Source organism: Calonectris borealis, chromosome Z (assembly GCF_964195595.1).
Source record: "Calonectris borealis chromosome Z, bCalBor7.hap1.2, whole genome shotgun sequence".
Lineage (NCBI taxonomy): Eukaryota > Metazoa > Chordata > Aves > Procellariiformes > Procellariidae > Calonectris > Calonectris borealis.
In genome coordinates, this window is record NC_134352.1 from 38373323 (window position 1) to 38393941 (window position 20619).

Genomic DNA, 20619 nt, shown 5'->3' on the forward strand with positions numbered 1-20619 from the left:
TGTTAGAAATTATAATCCAGAATGATGTTTTTGAAGGTAGGTTTCTACTCTTCAAAGCCTATTTTGTTTTATTAAAGATTTTTGTCTTTCTGCTGTGCTTGTGTTTACTTACTATTCCTCCCGTTTGTCCAAATTCCAACTTCAGCATTAGTTTACTGAAATAACTTGTCCCTGGTTCCAAACTTTCCATGATTTTAGCGACGTGACCTATCTACTGTTAACTGTAGAACGAATACAATCATCCATAAAACTTTTTTTTTTAAATGAGCATGTGCTAGGCTAGCTGTTCTCAGTCCAGCGTATGCTTGCCCTCTCCATTTTGTCAGAGCTGTTGTCAGTCCTTCTCGAGAGATTGTGCTACCTCTCTCTCTCCCTCCCTCCCTCCCTCTTTCCCTCAGAGATAAACTCTACCAGGCTTTTAACTAGATCATGTTCTCTATCATTCACCCTTGCTCTTACTACTAATATGTCTCCATAGTTGTAGTGTATTAGTTTTATTTCCAAACGATTTAAGAATTTAACATGATACGCTGAGGAAGTGCACATATGTAAAGACTACCTTTTTTTTTTTGTCTGCCTGCATGATTATCTAAAATTTAATTAGTTTTCAGTACACTGACCTAGAATCAAATGCTTTTCTAGAGAAAAATGCCACGTCGATTTGCAATCTGAAATGCTCATAGTAAAAGGTGACTTCTGTAGTAGGTTACCTGTTCTCTCAAGACATACTTGCAAAAATAGTTTATTTTCTTTTTACCCCAAATTTCTCTTTATGTCTTCTCTTGCTAAGGCTAGTCTGGATCGTAGGCCCCGAGGGAGAAATAGGCATGTTTTAAACATCAATTTACTGCAAAGTTCTTAGCTTGGCCCAGATGTCTGTCTTTTAAATGAAAAGGCTCTGATACTGCCAAGTATACTTCAGCCAACCTTGCTAATTTTCCCGGAACAGCTGTTCTGTCCTCTGGGCTACTGTCAACCTCTGATTTATGCAAATTCTGTCCTCACAGGTTAAGACGAATAATAGCAACAAGGCTAAAAGATTAGATTGCTCTTTGTTGTTGATCCAAGCTTCGTCCAAGTTCAGTCTTGCCTAGTTGCCTGCTGTGACTAATGGTTCTGTGCTTTGTCCAATTCTGCTTCTTTCATTATTAGTTCCAGCATCTTTGACACACCGAGTTCTTGAACTTTTTCCCCTCCTGGCCTTTATTTCAGACTTTGCAAGGCATGTCTCAGGTGGTTTCAGCTTTGTACCAGAAGCTAGCTTGATCAGCAGTAGGTAACATGGCCCAGCTCTACAGGAAATCGTATAGGCAGACAGTGCTGACTTCATCACCTGCTCTGTCGTGTTTGTGGGGCAAGTTCCCCCTTGTGAGAATCCAGACAGAATTCCTTTATACATATGAGCTCACTTACAACTGTGGCTTGAACCTCAATTACCCGTGCTAGCTCCTTTTTATCCCAGGTTCTGGGCACCCAGATTTTCAGCTGAAGAAACCTCAGGAACATTACAATCAACCATTTATGCTTTTGAGCCTAATCTTGAGGTCTTAGGCTTTTGTCTTCTTTTCAAAGACTCATTTTGTATTTTCTTACAAAATAAACTGACTGACATTTTTTCAGGTCCAGATGACTCCTATTTTGTCTGGAAGAAGAACGGACAGAAGATGAAGGCATGCATCACTGAGCAATCTCATATGCTGTTTGATGGCACAGTGCATGTTCTGAGTTGGGTGAAAGATTCAGTATCAGAAAATACAGAATACAAGTGTTCATTTATCTCAAAAGTTGGGAACACAACATCAGAAGTGCGCATCACAGTGGAAGATAAAGGTAGGCTGGTTTGGAATGTATGCTGTGTTTGGCCTGACCCTGGTATGAGGAAAGATCTGTAATTTTCACCCATAAAACATGCGCATATCTGAAGATGGTATCCTCTTCAATTGTTTATTAGGAAGTTTTAGAGCCATAAAAATTCCTTCTTCCACCCCCTCTCACAAAGGACTAATCTGTAAATTAGCAGTTATGATCTAGAAGTGAAACTAGAACTGCTAAACTAATGGAGACAAATTGGAAGCCAGATGAGTACTAGAGAATTAAAAATAGGTACCCTGCCAGAACTCTACAGGTTAATGTAGAAAAACTCTTTAATGCCAAGAAGTCAGATGGTAAAGAGAACCCACCACCACCCAGGATTTTTAAAAATCAGATGATTTGTAAATCACCTGTAGTTGGGTGAGGTCAGTTCCTACCTCTTCATTTGGACACTAACCAGGGCAGGAGGTCAGTTAGCTAACCAGCAGCTGTGCAAGATCTTCAGGGTACCCAGAACTGACCAATGCAACGTGAGCGTCATTTGCAACTAGCTTTTGAGAACGTACCTGGCCTGGAGAAGGTCTGAATAGTCTTTAAAAAGACAGCAGGAGCAACAAAGATGATTATAGTATGGATTTTCTTGGCAGGGTGAAGGAAAAAGTGAACTATTTTTAATTAGCTCATTAATAACAAACATGAATTTGTCAAGAACAGCTCAACCCTTCTTTTTCAGTGACAGAGAAAAGCAGTAGGAGTTACACAAGTTGTCTTGCCATCACTCCAGTTACTTTGTAGTCTGTCTTGGAAGCAGAATGAAGAGCATCTCAATTAAACTACTATAAAACAGAAGGAGGCTTTCACTGTGCTCCAAAAGCATTATATACTGTTGCTAGTGTCCTGAAGGATAAATAGAAAATATTACCTCTGTGTATGTCACCACCACAGTGGTGGTGGCACACAGTGTTACATTCTGCAAGAAAAACTGGCAGACAGAATTAGAACTAGAATTTTATCAAGATGCAGTAAGATAGCCGTTCTTAAGTTCTCAATGGAATGAAGAGTAACTACATAACATTACCAAAAAATGGGGAAATTAGGAATGGGTCGTAGTCAGCTGTATCGTATCATTCTTCTCTCCAGGCTTGGTATGATCTAACTGGAGCATCCCTGTGCTTCTTAGATGGGTTTGAACTCTTAACTTATAGGTTGTATTTTCTAGACCTCGAATCACAGATAAAGGCACTCTGGAGGCTGTAACGTTTGCTGTTCAGGGGAGGAGACATGACCATTTGCATAGAACTTATTTCCAAATACCATGAGAGGAGGTAGAGCAAAATGAAGGACAAGATGGTGGCTTTTGTTCCTTCTAGCCCAGTCCTCCACAGGAAGTGCCGCAACTGAACAGGTATCAACCTACTTCATCGTGACGTAGTGATGTAATCACCCCCCGTACAATTCTCAGGTAGTGCTGCTCAGGATGGATGGACCAAAGAATTTGATACCTGGAGAAGTGCTATCAGTGAACATGACAAGATGATGCAAAACTGGAGGAAAACGTGGGTAAGAATCTCCTACAGTGCCTTCTACATGATGTGCTACAGTCCCAATCTTATAAATAGTCTATAATGCTTCTGCAGCTCCATGTATTTATATAACAAAGCAATTAGTGTTCCTGTACATGTCGTCATTCCTGACCCTCTCAGCAGTAAAATCTGCTCGATCTATGATTTCATTACGGTTATGTCAGTTTGCTCTTTCAGTCCACTAACCGAGTGCTGATCAGTCAGTAGTTCTTGTCCTGCCCCTTACACAGTAAGTCTGTGTATACTGAATATAGTAGGTTAATTTCATCCCAGCTATGGATTAATTGGATTGCAGTGACTACTGGACTTCATAAATGGTATTGTCCATCAAAGCTGGCCCTTCTTTAAAAAAAACCAGTCCATACTTAGCTTTTAATGTTTTTCTCCAACAGTTAGAACAAAGATTACTTTTGATAACTTTTGGATACAACACATGCTTGTGCATACGGAAGTTAGTATAGGCAACCTTTAAACCCCATTTTAATTTTTAAAGTAGTATTAAGACATCATTCTGACCTTTTTCTTCTTCAGGAGAGCTGCAACAAGAAAAACAGCCTCTAATGGACAAAGGAATGAACAGGCTAGAAGGAGAAATGTATGCAAGTTACCTAGTACTCTTTAATATCACAGCATTCAAAGAGGTATTTGTGAGTGCTAGTGCTGGCATTAAAATTGATATTCAGGAGAATCACCTGAAGCTTGAGGTGGAAGAGGATATCCTTACTGCACCAAAGAATAACTAAGTTACAAGCTACAAGAGAAGCCACCCATCCCATGCTGGAACTCTCTCTGGTTTTCTGACATGAGTTATTTCAGCTAAATGAAGAACAAAAGTGGTCTCAGTAAGACTTGTGCTGCTCAAACAATATAATATGATATATGGCTTCTGTTTTAAGTTCATTAAGCAAACCAGTTAATTTTGGGCTTGAGGATCTTGGCATATGATTTAGAGATTAATAAGAAGATGTGGATCACATTTATTCAAAGGCACTTCAACTGGCCCACTTATTTTCTTTTAATGTGTTTACCCCTATACTCTGTTCCCAGTGTTTTGAAGAGCATTCCTTTCTGGTGTCAGCAAGTTCATTTGTTCAAACACATTTCCTTTGGTAATAAAGTTTCTGTACCAAATAAAAAACTCCTGACTAATACTCAAAATAGATTAGACTAATACTCAAAATAGATAGATTACAAAGCACCCAAGTTAACGCAGACTCTTTAGTTTTTGTAAATTATTCTTCTATACTTGAGATAACTGTGGTAGCTTTAAAAAATTCTTTGTTGAATGAGTTCCAAGACTACAATTGCATCAAGTTCACATATTCCTAGTGAACAACTGAAAATGTAAGGACCTCCTTAATCCACAGTGAAATTATTCTACTGCATTGCTGTTCAACGTTTTGTCCTTCTGCATCTAATAAACAAAAGTCTGATGCATAATTCAAGTTTCCTGTCTTATCTTCTCAACGGTTTTCAACGATCTGGAAGCAAGTAAGATGCCACCCAAGAATCACTATAGCTTGTGTCCATGGGGACAGCTGCTCCCAGCAATAGCAGAAAGCTTCATACTTATCCCCAAGTTACTGTCTAACTGGTAAGATTTAAATTAGATCGCTTCCCACATTGAAGAAAGCTTCTCTCACTCTTAAGATTTTCCTGAATGACCCTTTTTTCTTTTTTTTTCAATACCAGACCACCTTGTGGTCACACATGCAGGGTGAAAATTCTTACACACAAACCATTTTCCCCATTTTTCACATTGGCAATCATAAACTATGATGATGCAGACTTCTAACACCAACGCTGAGATGCAATTTTTTCCCCATTGTGTTTCTCTTACGACATCTTTTATGGCTAAGGGACAACTATAAAAAGACTTTTCTTGAATTGTCCCTCCTCTGTTTGTTCAATGGATTTGGAGCAGACTTAAGTTTAGTTCTGTGGTGCTGAGTGCGAAGGTAAAGCTTTGTAAGATTGAGGTCAGAGTTTTAGATGAGCATAGCTGCGCTTTGCCTTGTCTCTGCAGCAAAGTACTGCAAGCAGTAAAAAAAAGATTGCCAGATTTTTTGTTTAGCTCAACTTTGTGAAAAAACATTTGTGTAACAGAATTAGTGAACACAGCTGTGAACCCTCATAGTGAATTTTTTTGCTACATTCAAAGAACAGGAAATAACTCCCTAAGATTTTGAACAACCTGTAACATTTCCAAAGTAACTTTTCATGCTCTTCTACAGTAAGGCAGAATAGAAAATATGGCCAAAAAAAAAAAGAGCTGTTAAATATGATCTTCACCAGCTGGTCCCCATTCCATGCAGTGACTAGGTTTAGCAGTTTCAGAGTTTTAGATGTGTATCAAAAAGTGCCACAAGTGAAAATAAATAACAACTTACCTTTGGATCAAGGATATCTGCTGGCCAAAACCATCCTTCATCACTGGGATCTTTCATTCTCAATTTCCATTTGAGATTAGAAGAAACTAATACAAAAAGATCATCACCATAACTAGTGACCAACTGTTCATTTCAGCTTAAGGCTGGCTTCCCTTACTGATGTTCTTCCTCAAACTGACATTCCAGGTATCACTAAGTGCCCACCAGAAGAGTTTATTTAAGTCACAACCGTATTTTATAGAATCAATATATTGTAACACATTTTATACAATTTACAGTCTACAAAATTGTTTGAATTTCAAAATTATTTAAAGTTTTTATATCACTTCTAACTTCACAAGAAGGCAGCTACTCTCCAAAGTATTGCACTACAAATGTTCAATGTGGTGAAGCACCTATAGACACGCTTCAGAGATGCTGGCAGCAGCACATGGCATCGATATCATCTTTCAGAACAGCTGACAGAAGTTACACGTGCATCCTCCAATTACTTTCTTTAAGCTTCTCCTCTTAATGTCTGCCACTTGTAAACAACGGTATTTATATAGGACATTCCCACTAAGGTGCTTCACCATCATTATGAGCACATTTTGTTCTTAAAATTTTATTTCTTAGAAGATACAAATTTTCCCTACCTAAGATACAAACTGAGATTGATCAAAAACTCTTACATATATATATACACCGACACAACCCCAAACTGAAGGAATGAGGAGTCTGTCGGCATGGAGAAGGTACAGCTAGGATAACAGGCTTGCACATTTGCTGTGCTTCAATATCCTCTAACTTTAAAGCAGGACCTGTGATAAACTAGCCTCAGTAGCATCAGAAACATCATCACTGCACACTTGATCAACTTTATAAAATTTCTAAACAGAGCATTTTCACTTCAGGAATTTCAGACCTTTGCAGTCCATGCTCTCTCTTTTACACCTGCTATATGATCCCGGAAGAACAAAATATCACAGAGCTAACTGGGAACTTTGTCATCATGGCCGTCCTTAATTATTTTCAATTAAGCTGCCTGCCCAGAATCAATTTCTTGCTCACTGGAAGAAAGTGACATTGATGCCAGCCCGCCCACCTAAGCAGGTCTATTTAGAAGAAAAAAAAAAGAAACAAACCCACAATCAAAAAACAGTTTAAGTTCTTTAAACAAGAGTTAAAAATAAAAAGCAACTCCCCACAAGCTCCAACCTTCTGGCTCATGGAACCTCTTCCCAAATAAAGTTATTTTTCTAGCAAGTTCTTTTGGTATATTGTATCACTAACAAATCAGCGCTAGTCCATAAAACCATTAAAGTATGCCAAGCCAGTTCAGGGCTTGACGATTTGCTGTTGTCATCTGCTAAGACAATTTGCTGTTGTCATCTGCTATAGTAATCAGCCAAATACATAGAATGTAAAAGCATTAGCCAGTGCCTCATGTGCTCCACTGTGTATTTTGCTTAAAGGGATTCAGAACAGTTTACTTGACTTCAGCTATTTCTTAAATTATTTCATTTTGCTACCCTCTTCCTAGGGGTCTAAAAAAAAAAAAAATTAAAAGCCCAATAGAATTGGATCTGGGTTTACTGATGCTCTTCTGAATTCACTATCACCATGTCAGCAGTTGCACTCTTTTCCAGTTCCAGTGCATATGGGTTATACTCTTCTTCAAGTTTTCTCTTCCAGATTTTAACTAGGGAATATTAGAATAAAAAAAAAAACAACAAACAGGTTACTGTATAATACTCGAGGATTAACTTAAAATGAAACGTCACACTGATTCTCTACTTCCTGTAAATGCTGACATAAGTTGGCACATGGGCATGTTGGCATGTACACCACACAACATCAGATGACGCATGAAAGAATACTTTAGGAGTGACGGCATCCATTGAGGTCCTTGTGTCCAGTCCCCTACTTAAGCAAGGCTAACTCTGAAAGTGGATCCAACTTTGAAAAAACTCGGAAGTTTTCAAAACTTTCAAAGAAGTTTTAAGTTGCCTAGTATCTGTGATGATAACTGTCGTCGTCTGGTGACTGTATGAGTAAAGCTGGAGGAATGTGTTTCTAGAAGGGGAAGGCCTTTACAAAACTTGAACACTTTTGGACACAAAGCTGCATCTCAAACAGGCTTCAATACAACACTTAAGTTGACTATAGTTACAGAGTATGCACTTCTAGGAAAAAAACTGAGAGGATTTTTAATAAATAGAAATAATAAGGAGCTCTGTTAAACCCCCTTGAGCAAAGCAATGAGTACCGCCTGCGATCAGTGGATTTCAGAGAGGAATCTTCTCTAAGACCTTCTCAGCAAGAGCTGATCTCAGGTTTATAAAATTAGGGGGGTGGGGGGAAACCACAGAAAAGCAGAATTTCCCCCCTTACCACTAAAGTGCCAGGTGTCATTGGTTTCAGTGAAAATGGTAGAACTGAAGAGCACTTTGAATGAAAACTGAACCAAAACCAAGTCAGTAAATACTCACTGTAATTTGGTACATCCTCATCAGAGTCCTTGGAAGATGTTTTACTAGTTTCTGATACGCCATTTTTTTCATATTCAGTGGTTAAGATGCTGGGTTGGGTTTCTCTTAGTCCTGCTTCAGCTTCTTCCTCTAAAGCTGCTATCATGTCTTTGTAGGCCTTCCTGGCCTCTGTTGTCAGTTGTACCATTCTATGAAAATGGTCCTATAGAAATATAAAATATCAGCAGAACTTAAATCATACAGTAAGTTTTAACATCTCCATGAAAAGATCTGTAATGAATATTCCTTATTCAGAACATATATGTTCACATATAAAAGTTGAGCAGCTAAGTATGTATAAAGACATGAAAACCAAAACATTTATAAGCATTTATAAAAACACCAATTCTCTTGAAAAAAAAATTTTGGAAAGAGATCTAGATGGAGAGGATGTCAGGAAGAGATGGCCAAACTACTTTTTTAAACAGTAATGAGTGGCTGTACTTCTAAAATCAATTTTTCATATCAGCCACTGACTTGGGATAGAGAGTATAAGTATGCAAAAGCAAAACAAACAAACAAAACCTTAAAGTCAGAGTATTTTTTTTGCCCCTTACAGGTAAAAAGTCCGAGTTTTTTCCCCCGTACAGGTGAAAAAGTAAAGCTAAACAAAAACATGAACCTACATATTTCAACCTACCTGAGCCCCATCATAGCTAAAAATTCCCACCACACTCACTGGCACTGCTTTGTTCACACAGCGGCCAAGGGCCTTGCGGTTAAGGGCAAAAACAAACGGGATATTCTGTTCACAGGCACAGTCGATAATGCTGTGTAGAGTATCATCCAGCCCACCTGGAGCAGACAACAGAATTAGCAAAGAATGACACTACTCAAGCTGGTTATAACTAAAGGACAGTACTGTTAAAAGATGGCAAAAAATATCCCAAGATTATGGGTGCATTTTGAAATTAGAAGAGTTTATAGAAAAACACAAGGATCTCAATAATAGCGTTAGATGTCCATTTTTAAAGGAGAATTTGACATTTTTTTTCTTAATTCTTAATTAGCAGTATCCTTAGACTGCAACTATTCCGTGTTTTGTTATATGTGTAGTATAGTCTAATCTAGTATTAAAAAAAAGACCCAGCTGCTAAGAAATTATTTAAAAGTTAACAGAAAATAATGACAATAATTACAACAAATTTTAAACAAACTACCACTGACAACTTCTTGTCAATCTGTGGCCTAAAAGGTACAGCAGGACTTCTTGTGGTGGCACAGCTGGCGTCAGTAACCTTTGTCTCTTCTCAGCTGTGCCAGTGCAATCTTTTGTGCCGCTGCACTGCAAATCGGTAGCTAAACAGATCCCAGTTTCAGAAACCCCCCACCCCCCCACCCCCCAGATAGCCTTGACTCAGCTCACACTTCAGCTGCGCAGCAGTGAACAACCTGAAGAAGGAAGGCACCTTTATATGACTGGATTTCAAAGGCTACTCAGGTAAGTTCCTCCAATAATAATACTGCTGCCAATATACTGATCCTGCTTTTTTATATTTCTTTTATTAAACAAACTTTTTTTTTTTTAAAACTTATTTACCCTTTGACTGAATCTTTTCACAGTTAGGAGAGATGATGACGCACTTCAGTTTTTTCAGCTTCAGGTGTTTCAAAACTTCTCTAAGACCCATAACAAGCCTGCGTTTTATCTTGGCCTTTACTGGGTCTTTCTGATACAAGCGATCTTGGAAACGAACCAGTTCTTTTAAGAGATCTGTCACACAACTGTCAACTTCTTTACTAAGTACCTGGCTGCAATAACTGAAAGAAAGAATCAATTAAATATTAAAAACCCTAAAATTACAAATATGAAACACATAAATATGTAGTACGTAAAATATAAACATATTTTATTCTATTCTATGTCTTTGTCTTTTTTTCTATTTCCACTCCAAACACACTTGTTATATACATGAAACAAAAATTTACTTAAGATTTTTTTCAGTGGCTGAGAATTTACAGAAAGTTTTGTCACTTGTGGTATCTGGCCCCCCTACTAAACTATACTAAAAATACATACACACATGTACAATAAACCTATATATATTTTTTTTTTAATACCAATAAATATATATGTACATATGTCTTTCTGTTGAAGCATTTTTCTCAGGGCTTATTTTGATCTATATAAATCAATAAACAGCAACCAAAGTATAAAATTCTAATTTATTTCTATAAATACAAGGCTACTTATAACAAAGATGGAAACCTGGATCAAATTCCTCCTCCCCAGATTCGTACTTTTGTCTGTCATCCCATTTCGCTTATCAGACTACAGCCTTGTGGTGTTCGTAAGGAAAGAATAAAAACGGATGTACTTAATCCTTCCAGTATTCCCTGGGAAAGATCAGGGTTTCAAATTTTTTTTTTTCCCCCATCTTCTACACAAAGAATTGTTCAGTAAAGAAGGGTCTCAAAGAGAAAAACTAAAGATACCTGAACTGCACAGTCAACAGAAAGATGCCAAGTGGCAAAATCATGTAAGATCATGAGAAGAGATCGCAAGACCTATCCTGGATCTTACAGATACAATTAGCTCAAAATTTTATTTAAGGTACAAGAGTTTTTATTTACTATTTCCAGTTGATTTCACCAAGTCTCAAAGACAAGTCTACTAAAACACTGAAAATCTAATCTAAAGACACAAAATATTCTAAGCTTTGCTGAATGCTCTACATCCTATAATAGGCAGGACTGAGTTGCCCTGTACATATTTAACTCAAACTATGCTTTCAGTAAAACAGTGTTGCATAGACATAAATTAAATAATTTTTAATGCAATTAAAAGTTAAATTAGAGCTAACACATGGCATCAGGAAGATAAAGAATGGCTGCATCAATATTAACGTTTACTATAACGTGAACTGCAAAAAGGCCAGTGATGTCTTTATAGGAGGAAAACAGAAAGTTAAAACACTGCTTACATAAAGTAACTGTTTTAAACTGTCATGACTGGATCTCTGACCTCTTCACATACAGTAATGACTATTTCTTCTTTTATAAGGGAACATGTATACACATCTATTTAAACAAAACTGAAAGTGTTTGCACATAATAACCCATAAATCTTCCCTTTATTTCTCTGCCTAGCCACAACATGAAAATGTCATCTGGCTAGTCACATTCTTTATATTTTTGCCACTTGGTCTGGAAGCAGAAAACCAAAGTATGCACTAAAAATAAGTAAGGTGTACTACTGTGCTGGTTTTGCCTGGGATAGAGTTAATTTTCTTCACAGTAGTTAGTATGGGGTTGTGTTTTGGATTTGTGCCGAAAACAGTGTTGATAACACAGGGATGTTTTCGTTACTGCTGAGCAGTGCTTGCACAGTGTCAAGGCCTTTTCTGTTTTTCACCCCACCCCACCAGCGAGGAGGCTGGGGGTGCACAAGAAGTTGGGAGGGGACACAGCCAGGACAGCTGACCCCAACTGACCAAAGGGGTATTCCATACCATATGAATGGAATATATGCTCAGCATATAAAGCTGGGGGAAGAAGAAGGAAGCAGGGGATGTTTGGAGTGATGGCGTTTGTCTTCCCGAGTAACCGTTACGCGTGATGGAGCCCTGCTTTCCTGGCGATGGCTGAACACCTGCCTGCCGATGGGAAGTAGTGAATGAATTCCTTGTTTTGCTTTGCTCACGTGCACGGCTTTTGCTTTACCTATTAAACTGTCTTTATCTCAACCCACAAGTTTTCTCACTTTTACCCTTCTGATTCTCTCCCCCATCCCACCAGGGGGGCAGTGAGCAAGCGGCTGTGTGGTGCTTAGTTGCCGGCTGGGGTTAAACCACAACAACTGCTCTTTTTCTTAAATATTAAGCTGGTACTCCATTTATTTAAAATAAGGTACTTATACTTCAACAGTAGCTCCTTTTCCTTCCTTAGCCTCTAATGAATTTCTGATCTTTTTTTTTTTCTCCTTCATGGAATATGCATTTTGAAGTGAGAATTACAACAATGTACAGACTATTTCTCTGGATATCATTTCTTTGTTTGTGTGTCAGCTTACAGAAAAACTGAAAAAAATATTTAGAACCTTCAGTCTAAACTCCAGTTAGTGTTGCACACAATGCAATTAAAGTATCTTGTCTGAAAAATGCCATATTCATGGTACTGTGGAAAAAGAGACATCAATACAATCAATACTTACTCTCTAAAATTCCTACTATGGATTTTTGGAAAATTGGAGGTTGGCTGCTTTGAAGTCATAGAACCTTCTGTAGATTCCTTGATCCCCGTATTCTCCAGAAACCCTTCAGCAACTTGCGTTACAGGAACAGCTATCATGTAAATAAAGATATTTCAATAAAAAGAGAGACCAAAAAGCATTGTGAAGAGACTAACTTGTCAAATATCTCTTGAAGAGTCATTACTTCAGTATTACAACAGTCTGTGGTAGTAGGGAAACAGGTCATACATTTTTATCTCTTGGTTTTTATTATTACACCTCTTTTTAAACAAATTGCCAGAGAGATGCAGGGACTCTCATTACAACATAGTAAATCCAACAGGTATAAAAGTGTGGAACAGTAATCAGAATCCCAATTACTGAACTACATTGACTCTCAGCTTTGGCATACTTTAAACTCTAGATAAGCCCAAGCTAAATCTTAGAAAATTCTGAAGTTACAGTTTTCATTTGGCAGTATTTGGTACACATTTTTGAAAGTACTAAGTGCGCTCACTCTTAAATCTCCATCTACATACTGTATTATAGCCTTCTGTTGAAAGATACCTGCTTGACTATCCTGTAGAAGTGTTTCATCTTCAGTAATATTTTCTGCAGACTGACAAATATTATTTTCATCTTTTGGTACTGCTGTCTGTTCTAACAGGTGTCGCTGTTTTCGTTGTTCTCTTTCCTTCAGAATAATCTAAAACAAATATATACATATATATATATAAGCCAAATCAATTCCATGTCATATCAATAACAGAGCAGTTTCTCTTACCAAGTGTTTACGTACAGTCCATTCATAAAGAAGTTTGGCAGGATCATTCAAAGTTTACAACATTTGGAGGTTTTTTAATTTGCACATAAAAAGAAGGAAAGATATTCCCTAAATCTACATAGAAAAGGACTTTTTCCATATTTACCAGTGCCTGGGTGGAGAAAATAATTACTAGGGATCAACTACAAGAGCAGAACTAAAGTTAAAGCAACAAATTGCTTCAATGCAGAGAAGCAGGTGAAAAAGTCTCCCTCTTTATCTTTCTCCTTCAGACTGTCAGTTTGTAGCAATTCAGCCAAACACTCAAGTACATAGATATAGATATAGATATAGATACAGATATAGATATGTGCACAGTTATTCCCTTATTCCCCTGTTAAAAATCTTGAGTTGGTCTAATAGATCGCTGTCTCTGAATTTGCTGGTTGAAGAAAAAAAGAAATTACCATGGATAGCTAAGCCAAGTGTGGTACACGGAGGGAAGGAAAGTAAGACATAAGCTGGATCCAGACATGCTACCGTAGGTGAAAGCACTAATCAGTTTCCTGAAACTCAACTTCCTTCTCTGCTTTCATAGCTGCTAAGAAGCAGTTATTGTACATATGACCACTAGCTCAGCTAATCTACCCAAAATTTGTAATTAATTACACACAGAATCTAATTGCACAAGTAAATTTCTCCATTTGCATTTGTCAAAGATGAACAAAGACCAAAAATAAGCTCCCTACCATACTCAGAACACAGATATTACACAGACAAAGCAATCTTTGTCTTCTCAAACCTACTTTGGAAAATAGATGGAAAGAAGATAGAACAGCCAGAAGACACTGCATCACCCCCCCCCCCCCCCCGGGAGTTTGTTATATGTTGTTTATATTTTACAGTTCTCAAATTCAATTAAGCAGCACAGAATGACCACTAAACTACCTTCACTAGCTCTGTAAGAATTGTTCTAGACCAAAAAGTGACATAGCAACGGAGTGGTATATCAAAATCCTCTGTATAGAAGACATGACAGGAAGCAACGTGAATGGGCAAAGAGGGAAGATACAAGAGAATTCGCCAGGTGGATCTAACACTAGTTGCTGCAGAATCAGCTGAAACTCTAGCTTGGAAGAGCACAGAAACATTAAATACTACCTTTGTTTAATCCATTCTCCCCAGTCCTGCAAATAAGCATATCTTTTCCAAACCAAGTAAGATTTCTCTGGATGTCCCCCTGTACCAATGATGTGCGGACACTTTTGTAGTGGCACTTCTTCAGCTATCAAGTGATTTAAGTGAGAAAATATATTTTGGGGGAATTTGTATATGCTATTTAGCAAGACTCCCCTCTTCTCCCCCATCCCCCTCTCCCCTTTTTTAAACCAAGGAAAGCTAAAATTGCATTTAGACAAGTGGACACTTAGATGCAGATCTCCATACCAGAAGGTTTAACAGTCTCATAGAGTAATACTGAAATTACATTAGCCTATATTGTACTATTTAAGGTAAAAATATGAGCACCTTTTTAAGAGGTGTTGGTCTCTTTGCTTTAGGCACTTCTCTCTGTTTCCCTTTCTTTACCAAAGGAGCACTGGAATCCAAAGGATTATGAGGCATCTTTCCTTGGTTTAACCGATGACTTTTTGTGGCTGTAGCAGGTTCTTTAGAAAGCAATGGTATGGCACCACCAACTGAGATTAAGAAAAAAGTCTGCATCAGACAACTGTAACAAATACCAAAACTAGAATCCAATGCAAGTTTAATGACTGGATTAGGGCTAGTATACACATTAAATTTGTGTTGTGTTGCTATTAAGAATATTTATAGGCAATCCTGTGTCATTAAACAATGTTATTTAATAAAGACACTTCTCCCAAAAGACTGACATGTCTTCTACTTTTATTATACAACTAGAATCACAAGCTCTGTCCCTAAAATGTCAAAAGCAGAATTTGCAAACGCTGCACTCCAAGCTACCTTCAACACCATGCCATGTTGGCTTCATAAACCTTCAGGAATCTCCATGTTTCACGGTAATGGCATTTCCTCCTCCACAGATTCTGTACTGCGTTAAGATAAATACTGAGTTGCAGTATTACAGATTTTACATTTAATTGCTGTAAATAATCTGGGGCACTTCTACCATTTGTTATGCCTTAATGAAGTTGGATGAAGTTCATTTGCAGATGGGTAATGAGTAATGCAAAGCTACAGCTGAGTCTCTTTTGCTTAGCCAGCACAGCTCTCAGGAGATGTCTACTTTACTTGCATTTTTCAGAGGGTTTAGAGCACAGAAGCTTTAAATGACTGGCCAAATCACTGAAACTGGACCTTCCAAACCATGACCTCACACCCTAGTCTCCCTTCTCAACTTGCTATCAGTAGGAATTGCTGTATCATGTGAGAGCACTTTGTCAAACTTTAGTTACCTGCAATATAAACCAGGTTACATTAGCAAGTCAATGAAGAGGATAAGTAAGTATCAGTGAAATGAGCTTGACACCTTTGTGCCTCAGGCAACTTTTCTCCCCTAAAAAAACATCCAAAGCTTCTGGCAGCTTGTCTTAAGCCACCTTCATTTACTGCTTCCAAAGTATTTACATGCTGATCCTCCAACACCACATACAGTACTATTAGCATAAACAGTTTACTTCATAAAACTTCTACACTGCAACTTTTCTGTTTTGGCTCAGTGTAACAAAGGCAAATTGAGAACACTACCAAGAACGTTGTGCAGTGTGTTAGCATAGGTGGCTACAAGAATTGAATCTGGGTTTGAAGCAGTACGTAAGTATACGTCCTGCTGACACACGGCATTTCCTTCACTGTGTACATAACCTCTTCATTTCAAATTCAGAGAGTTCTCATGTTCCTGAGCTTGATGGCTTTAACAGTTTGTGTCATTTTGCACAATTGATGCATTTCCAAAACTTAATTTAAATTCAAATAATTACTGCTTTACCATGCTGTCCATGCATACTACTTCATTTGGTAAATAACATAAGTGGAATGAAATAACTTTGTCTACAGTCATACTCCTTGCTCTTCTTGTTCACTGTGCTTCTCTTCTGGTTACAGAGGTCAGCACAATGCCACATTTTGGTACACATCAATTTAACCGGTGCGCTGAATGTTGAAAAAAAGTATAAAGCTGAGGTAACATCTGCCTTACACTTCCAGGATACAAACACGACACATCAATTTCTCTTCTGCAGCAGATTCAGACACAGGCAATTTAATATTAGAAAACAGGTATTGTGTATACCTTTGTGCTCCACCATCTACTCGCCAATCCAGCACTGTGTAATTTTATATAAACAAAACTGGTTATTAGCACCACTGCAGCATTGAGTTTGACTGACTCAAATGAAAAAAGAGATCAATTGCAGAAAAAGAATTTTAAAAAGCATCTTACAAGTTCTCTCAGCGAGTGAAGGAAAATCTCATCAATGCTTGGTATTTTGAGCTTTTTATTTAAAAGCTCAGCTATCACATTAAACGTTGTGAGATGAATTCTCTCGTAATTAGCTCTCTTTCTGATATAATTTTTAAAAAAATTCTTTACTGAAATAAGGAGAGAAATTTTATCATCATTAAATCCTAGCAAACATCATGTTTTTTTCTGTAAAATATACTACGCTAACATAGCCAAGACTAAATTTTGACCTACAATGAAAAAGACACTGAGCTATTTGTTTCTGCTTCCTGGTTAGGCACCCAAAAGGTCTGAAAGATTCTCTCCATCACCAAAACCTAGCATTTTGTTAACAGCAATTACTTCACAATTATCAGGCATGGCAGAACTCATCCTTTGGCTTGGGCTGATTGACTCTCACATAACCCCTGTGTTCGCAAAGGAGCTTTTTCACTCAAGTTACAGCTCTAGGATTTCTAGCATCAGAGGTGCTTAAGAAAGCCTTTGTTACTGTGTAGCCCCTTCCTGCAGGTTCACATCACAACAGTAACACACACATTTGAGACAAAGCAAAAACCTCCACAAACATTAGTATTTTCGTCAAAGCTAAATTTCAATCACCTCTCGTATTTATATATGGTATTCTTTTACAAATCATTGTCCTGAAGGTTTTTCTTGCCCCAAGTCTTCCTCCAAACAATTCAGATTGCCTTGCTTTTTAAAATTTTATTTAAAAGAATCTTCATTTCCTCTTGTATCTTGTGAACTGTGTTCCTGCCTGCATATTCAGAGATCATTACAGATCAGAAATCAGGCTACATTTAACATCTGAATACTTAAAAACAACTCAAGTTGAAAGAAAGGAAATTTCATCGTAACCAATACCTGAAAACACCACAGGTTTAGAAGACTGTTTTGACTTCTCTGTTTGCTGCTTCTGCTCCAAGACTGCCAGCATGCCACCCAAATCCAATTGCACAGGAATTTGACTCTTCTTACCACTGCTCCTGGATGTTTCCTGAACAAGTTCAATACCAATTAATAAGGCCCTCCATTTCAGAATGTAAAGACTGTATTTTGTATGGTGTGTAATACACTCAACATCTTCATCCACGATACTTTAGATTTTTAGCTTCATTCAGTGAAGTATTTTGATCTTTAAATACACATCAACTTTAATGTGAAAAATAAAAAAATCAGAAACAGTTCAAATAACTTCTGAATAGCTACTCAAATAAAGCATAAAAGCATAAAGTCTTTAATAAAGAAGTTGCTTTGTGTCAGGCTCCCACTTTGGTCAGACTGCCACCTATCTTTGAAAAAGAAAAAAGGCTTACCAGAATTGAAAGTTTTGTTAAAAGTACAGAAAAACTACTCTGTGAATCTTCCAGGATATGTGATTGGAACACACATATGTCATTACCTTCAATGCCTTATTAAAAAGGGAGGTCACCATCTTTAAGGACCATCTCCTCATAAGCAGTAATCTTTGTGTCTGCTTTGAAGAGAAGACAAAAGCGGTGTCCCACACTTGGCACACATTTAATGATTCAGAATATAAGAAGATTACAAATGAATCGTCTAGCAAAGACTACGAAAGGGCAAACTACGAGGGCAGAACATGCTAAGGAAATGACTCACAGATTTTGTACTTTTAGAAGTCTTATCCTGGAGAATCAATTCAGTATAGCTTCTGTTACAATAGGGTTAAGGAATCCTGGTCCTTCTGAGCCTAGGATCTCACCTTGCATCACAGCTATGCCAGAACCTACTCACCAAGATGGAACTACTTATTCACTGTTGCTCCGTAGTTCTTCTTCTTGCCCCAGGCTAACTGGATCTCCTTGCCTCTGCCTAGCAGAACCACTTTTAAGAGGTTCCCAACTCCTTAAGACAATCAGTTTGGACTGGATTTATGTCATGATCAAATAAGACAGGTGAAAGAAAGATTCCTGATACCTGAAACTTGCAGGCATTAATGAAAAGCTACTATTTTTCCCTAAACACTGTATCACAAACTGGCAGCTAGCAATTACTACCATTGAGGACTTCTAATCAAGAGGATCTTGTCACTTGTCTCAAAGTATGAATGACAAAGTATGAATACAATCGCAAATGAGCTTGGACTTAGTCTTATTTTTAAATATGCTGATTTCATTTGTCATTTTGAGTTGTAAACTTATTTTCAAACATGAATGCATTTACCTGCATTTTCTTTCTTTCTAACATAGAAGATGAAGCTTGCGTCCCTGATAGTCCATCCACCTTGGGAGTTCCATCCAGTGTGGGAGATCGACTATCCCAAGGCTCTTCGGGGAGATGGATCTTTGAAATTTAGACACAAAAGGTGACAAGGAGGAAGAGAAAATATTTAAAGACACACGGAAAAGGGTACAATGAAGATGATATTAAATTCAAATGGAACATAGAACATAGAAAATATTTAAAGACACATGGAAAAGGGTACAACGAAGATGATATTAAATTCAAATGGACTGCACCCTCAGCAAGTTTGTGAATGACACCAAGCTGAGTAATACAGTTGACAGGCTTCAGGGAAGGGATGCCATCCAGAGCGACCTTGACAGGCTTGAGGAGTGTGCCTGTGTGAATTTCATGAATTTCAACAAGGCCAAGTGCAAGGTTCTGGACCTGGCTTGGGGCAATCCCCAGTATCAATACAGGCTGGGGTTGAATGGATTGAGAGCAGCCCTGCATGGAAGGCGTTGGGCATACTGGTGGATGAAAAACTGGACATAAGCTGGCAATGTGTGCTCGCAGCCCAGAAAGCCAACTCTATCCTGGGCTGCGTAAAAAGGAGTGTGGCTGGCAGATTGAGGGGGGTGATTCTCCCCCATTATCTGGCTCTTGTGAGACCCCATCTGGAGTACTGCGTTCAGCTCTGGGGTCCCCAGCACAAGAAAGACATAGACCTGTTAAAGCAGGTCCAGAGGAGGCCACAAAAATGGTCAGAGGGCTGGAACACCTCTCCTACGATAAAAGATGGAGAGACTTGGGGTTGTTCAGCCTGAAGAAGAGAAGGCTCTGGGGAGACCTTATTGTGGCCTTCTAAAAGTGCGATCATTTATTGGCTGCCACACTACTAAATCAGACTCATGATTTCCATCTTTTTTTCAGATTTGGAAGAAAAAAACAGCCAGGCAACTTCATCTTCAAATATTTGTTAGAGGAGTATGAGTGGCTTAATGATCACGTCTCTACAACTTACGTAAGCTTTGAGAGGTTATATCCCACTTACGCCTACAAAGCTAAAAGGTTTCTCTCTTTTGAGGTGCAAGTCTGTATAGCACTTCCTTTATAACAAACACGGTTTGAGCAATTACTGTGCCTTTTGCTGCTCATTCCTCCCTGTCAATGCAATTTACTGCCTCAAAGCAAACAAGGGTTTTGGTTTTTTGGTTTTTGGTTTGGTTTTGGGTTTGTTTGGTTTTTTTTTTAAACCACCAATATGCACAGTGAAACAAAACAAAGGACAAAAATATCTAGCAGCAAAACTAGTTTCAAAGAAACAGAAACCTGGAATTTCACCTTTATTATTTATGTTATTCGCTTTGCAAGAGCAATCATATTTCCAATCCTTGTGATTTATGTTTGGGATTCATTCCCATCCTGAATGAATTTCCAAATTAATCCTTGGGATTCATTTCACATGTAAAAAAAAAAATAGCTTGGATTTATAATCGATGTTGGACTCAAATTCTTACCCTTGCACAACCTGAAAACGAAGTGTTACACTGTTCAGATGCCCTTGAAATTTGATTATATGAACAAACAGCAAAGGCAGAAATCTTCTGAAACGGCCTTAGTATTATTTTTATGAAATGCAAAATTAAACCAGAACACTACCTGTAGAAAAACAAACTAAATAAACAGAATTCATCTCAACTAACTTCGAGTGTCCACGACAGAGGTGTCTATATTGGAATTAGTAGCCCAGAGTTTAGGCAG

At 38.0% G+C, this 20619-nt stretch overlaps 2 protein-coding genes across 28 annotated transcripts in view; one reads left to right on the forward strand and one right to left on the reverse strand.

Annotated features, from left to right (window-relative positions):
• SEMA4D (semaphorin 4D) overlaps window positions 1-4835 on the forward strand; it is a 101284-nt gene extending 96449 nt beyond the window's left edge. Inside the window, exons 17-19 of the mRNA XM_075136743.1 lie at window positions 1621-1830; window positions 3275-3372; window positions 3927-4835. Of these exons, the coding sequence (XP_074992844.1) occupies window positions 1621-1830; window positions 3275-3372; window positions 3927-3956 (338 nt within the window). The 3' untranslated portion in view covers window positions 3957-4835. The remainder of the gene's footprint in view (window positions 1-1620; window positions 1831-3274; window positions 3373-3926) is intronic.
• Window positions 1-20619, reverse strand: part of SECISBP2 (SECIS binding protein 2) — a 46723-nt gene that overhangs the window by 9624 nt on the left and 16480 nt on the right. For 19 of the 27 annotated variants that reach the window (XR_012670881.1, XR_012670882.1, XR_012670883.1 and 16 more), the window contains 10 exons: window positions 18856-18975; window positions 18074-18148; window positions 17536-17668; window positions 14757-14926; window positions 13034-13172; window positions 12449-12578; window positions 9836-10056; window positions 8936-9090; window positions 8257-8458; window positions 5786-5871 (listed from right to left, as the gene is read on the reverse strand). Coding sequence is in view for 24 of the 27 variants with exons in the window: in XM_075136734.1 (XP_074992835.1) it covers window positions 5786-5871; window positions 8257-8458; window positions 8936-9090; window positions 9836-10056; window positions 12449-12578; window positions 13034-13172; window positions 14757-14926; window positions 17536-17668; window positions 18074-18148; window positions 18856-18975 (1431 nt within the window). In the remaining 3 variants the exon portion in view is untranslated. Of the gene's footprint in view, window positions 1-1618; window positions 1643-5785; window positions 5872-5978; window positions 7467-8256; window positions 8459-8935; window positions 9091-9835; window positions 10057-12448; window positions 12579-13033; window positions 13173-14756; window positions 14927-17535; window positions 17669-18073; window positions 18149-18855; window positions 18976-20619 lie in introns of those variants that run through there. The other 8 variants (XM_075136739.1, XM_075136727.1, XM_075136741.1 and 5 more) reach the window with 4 other exon arrangements.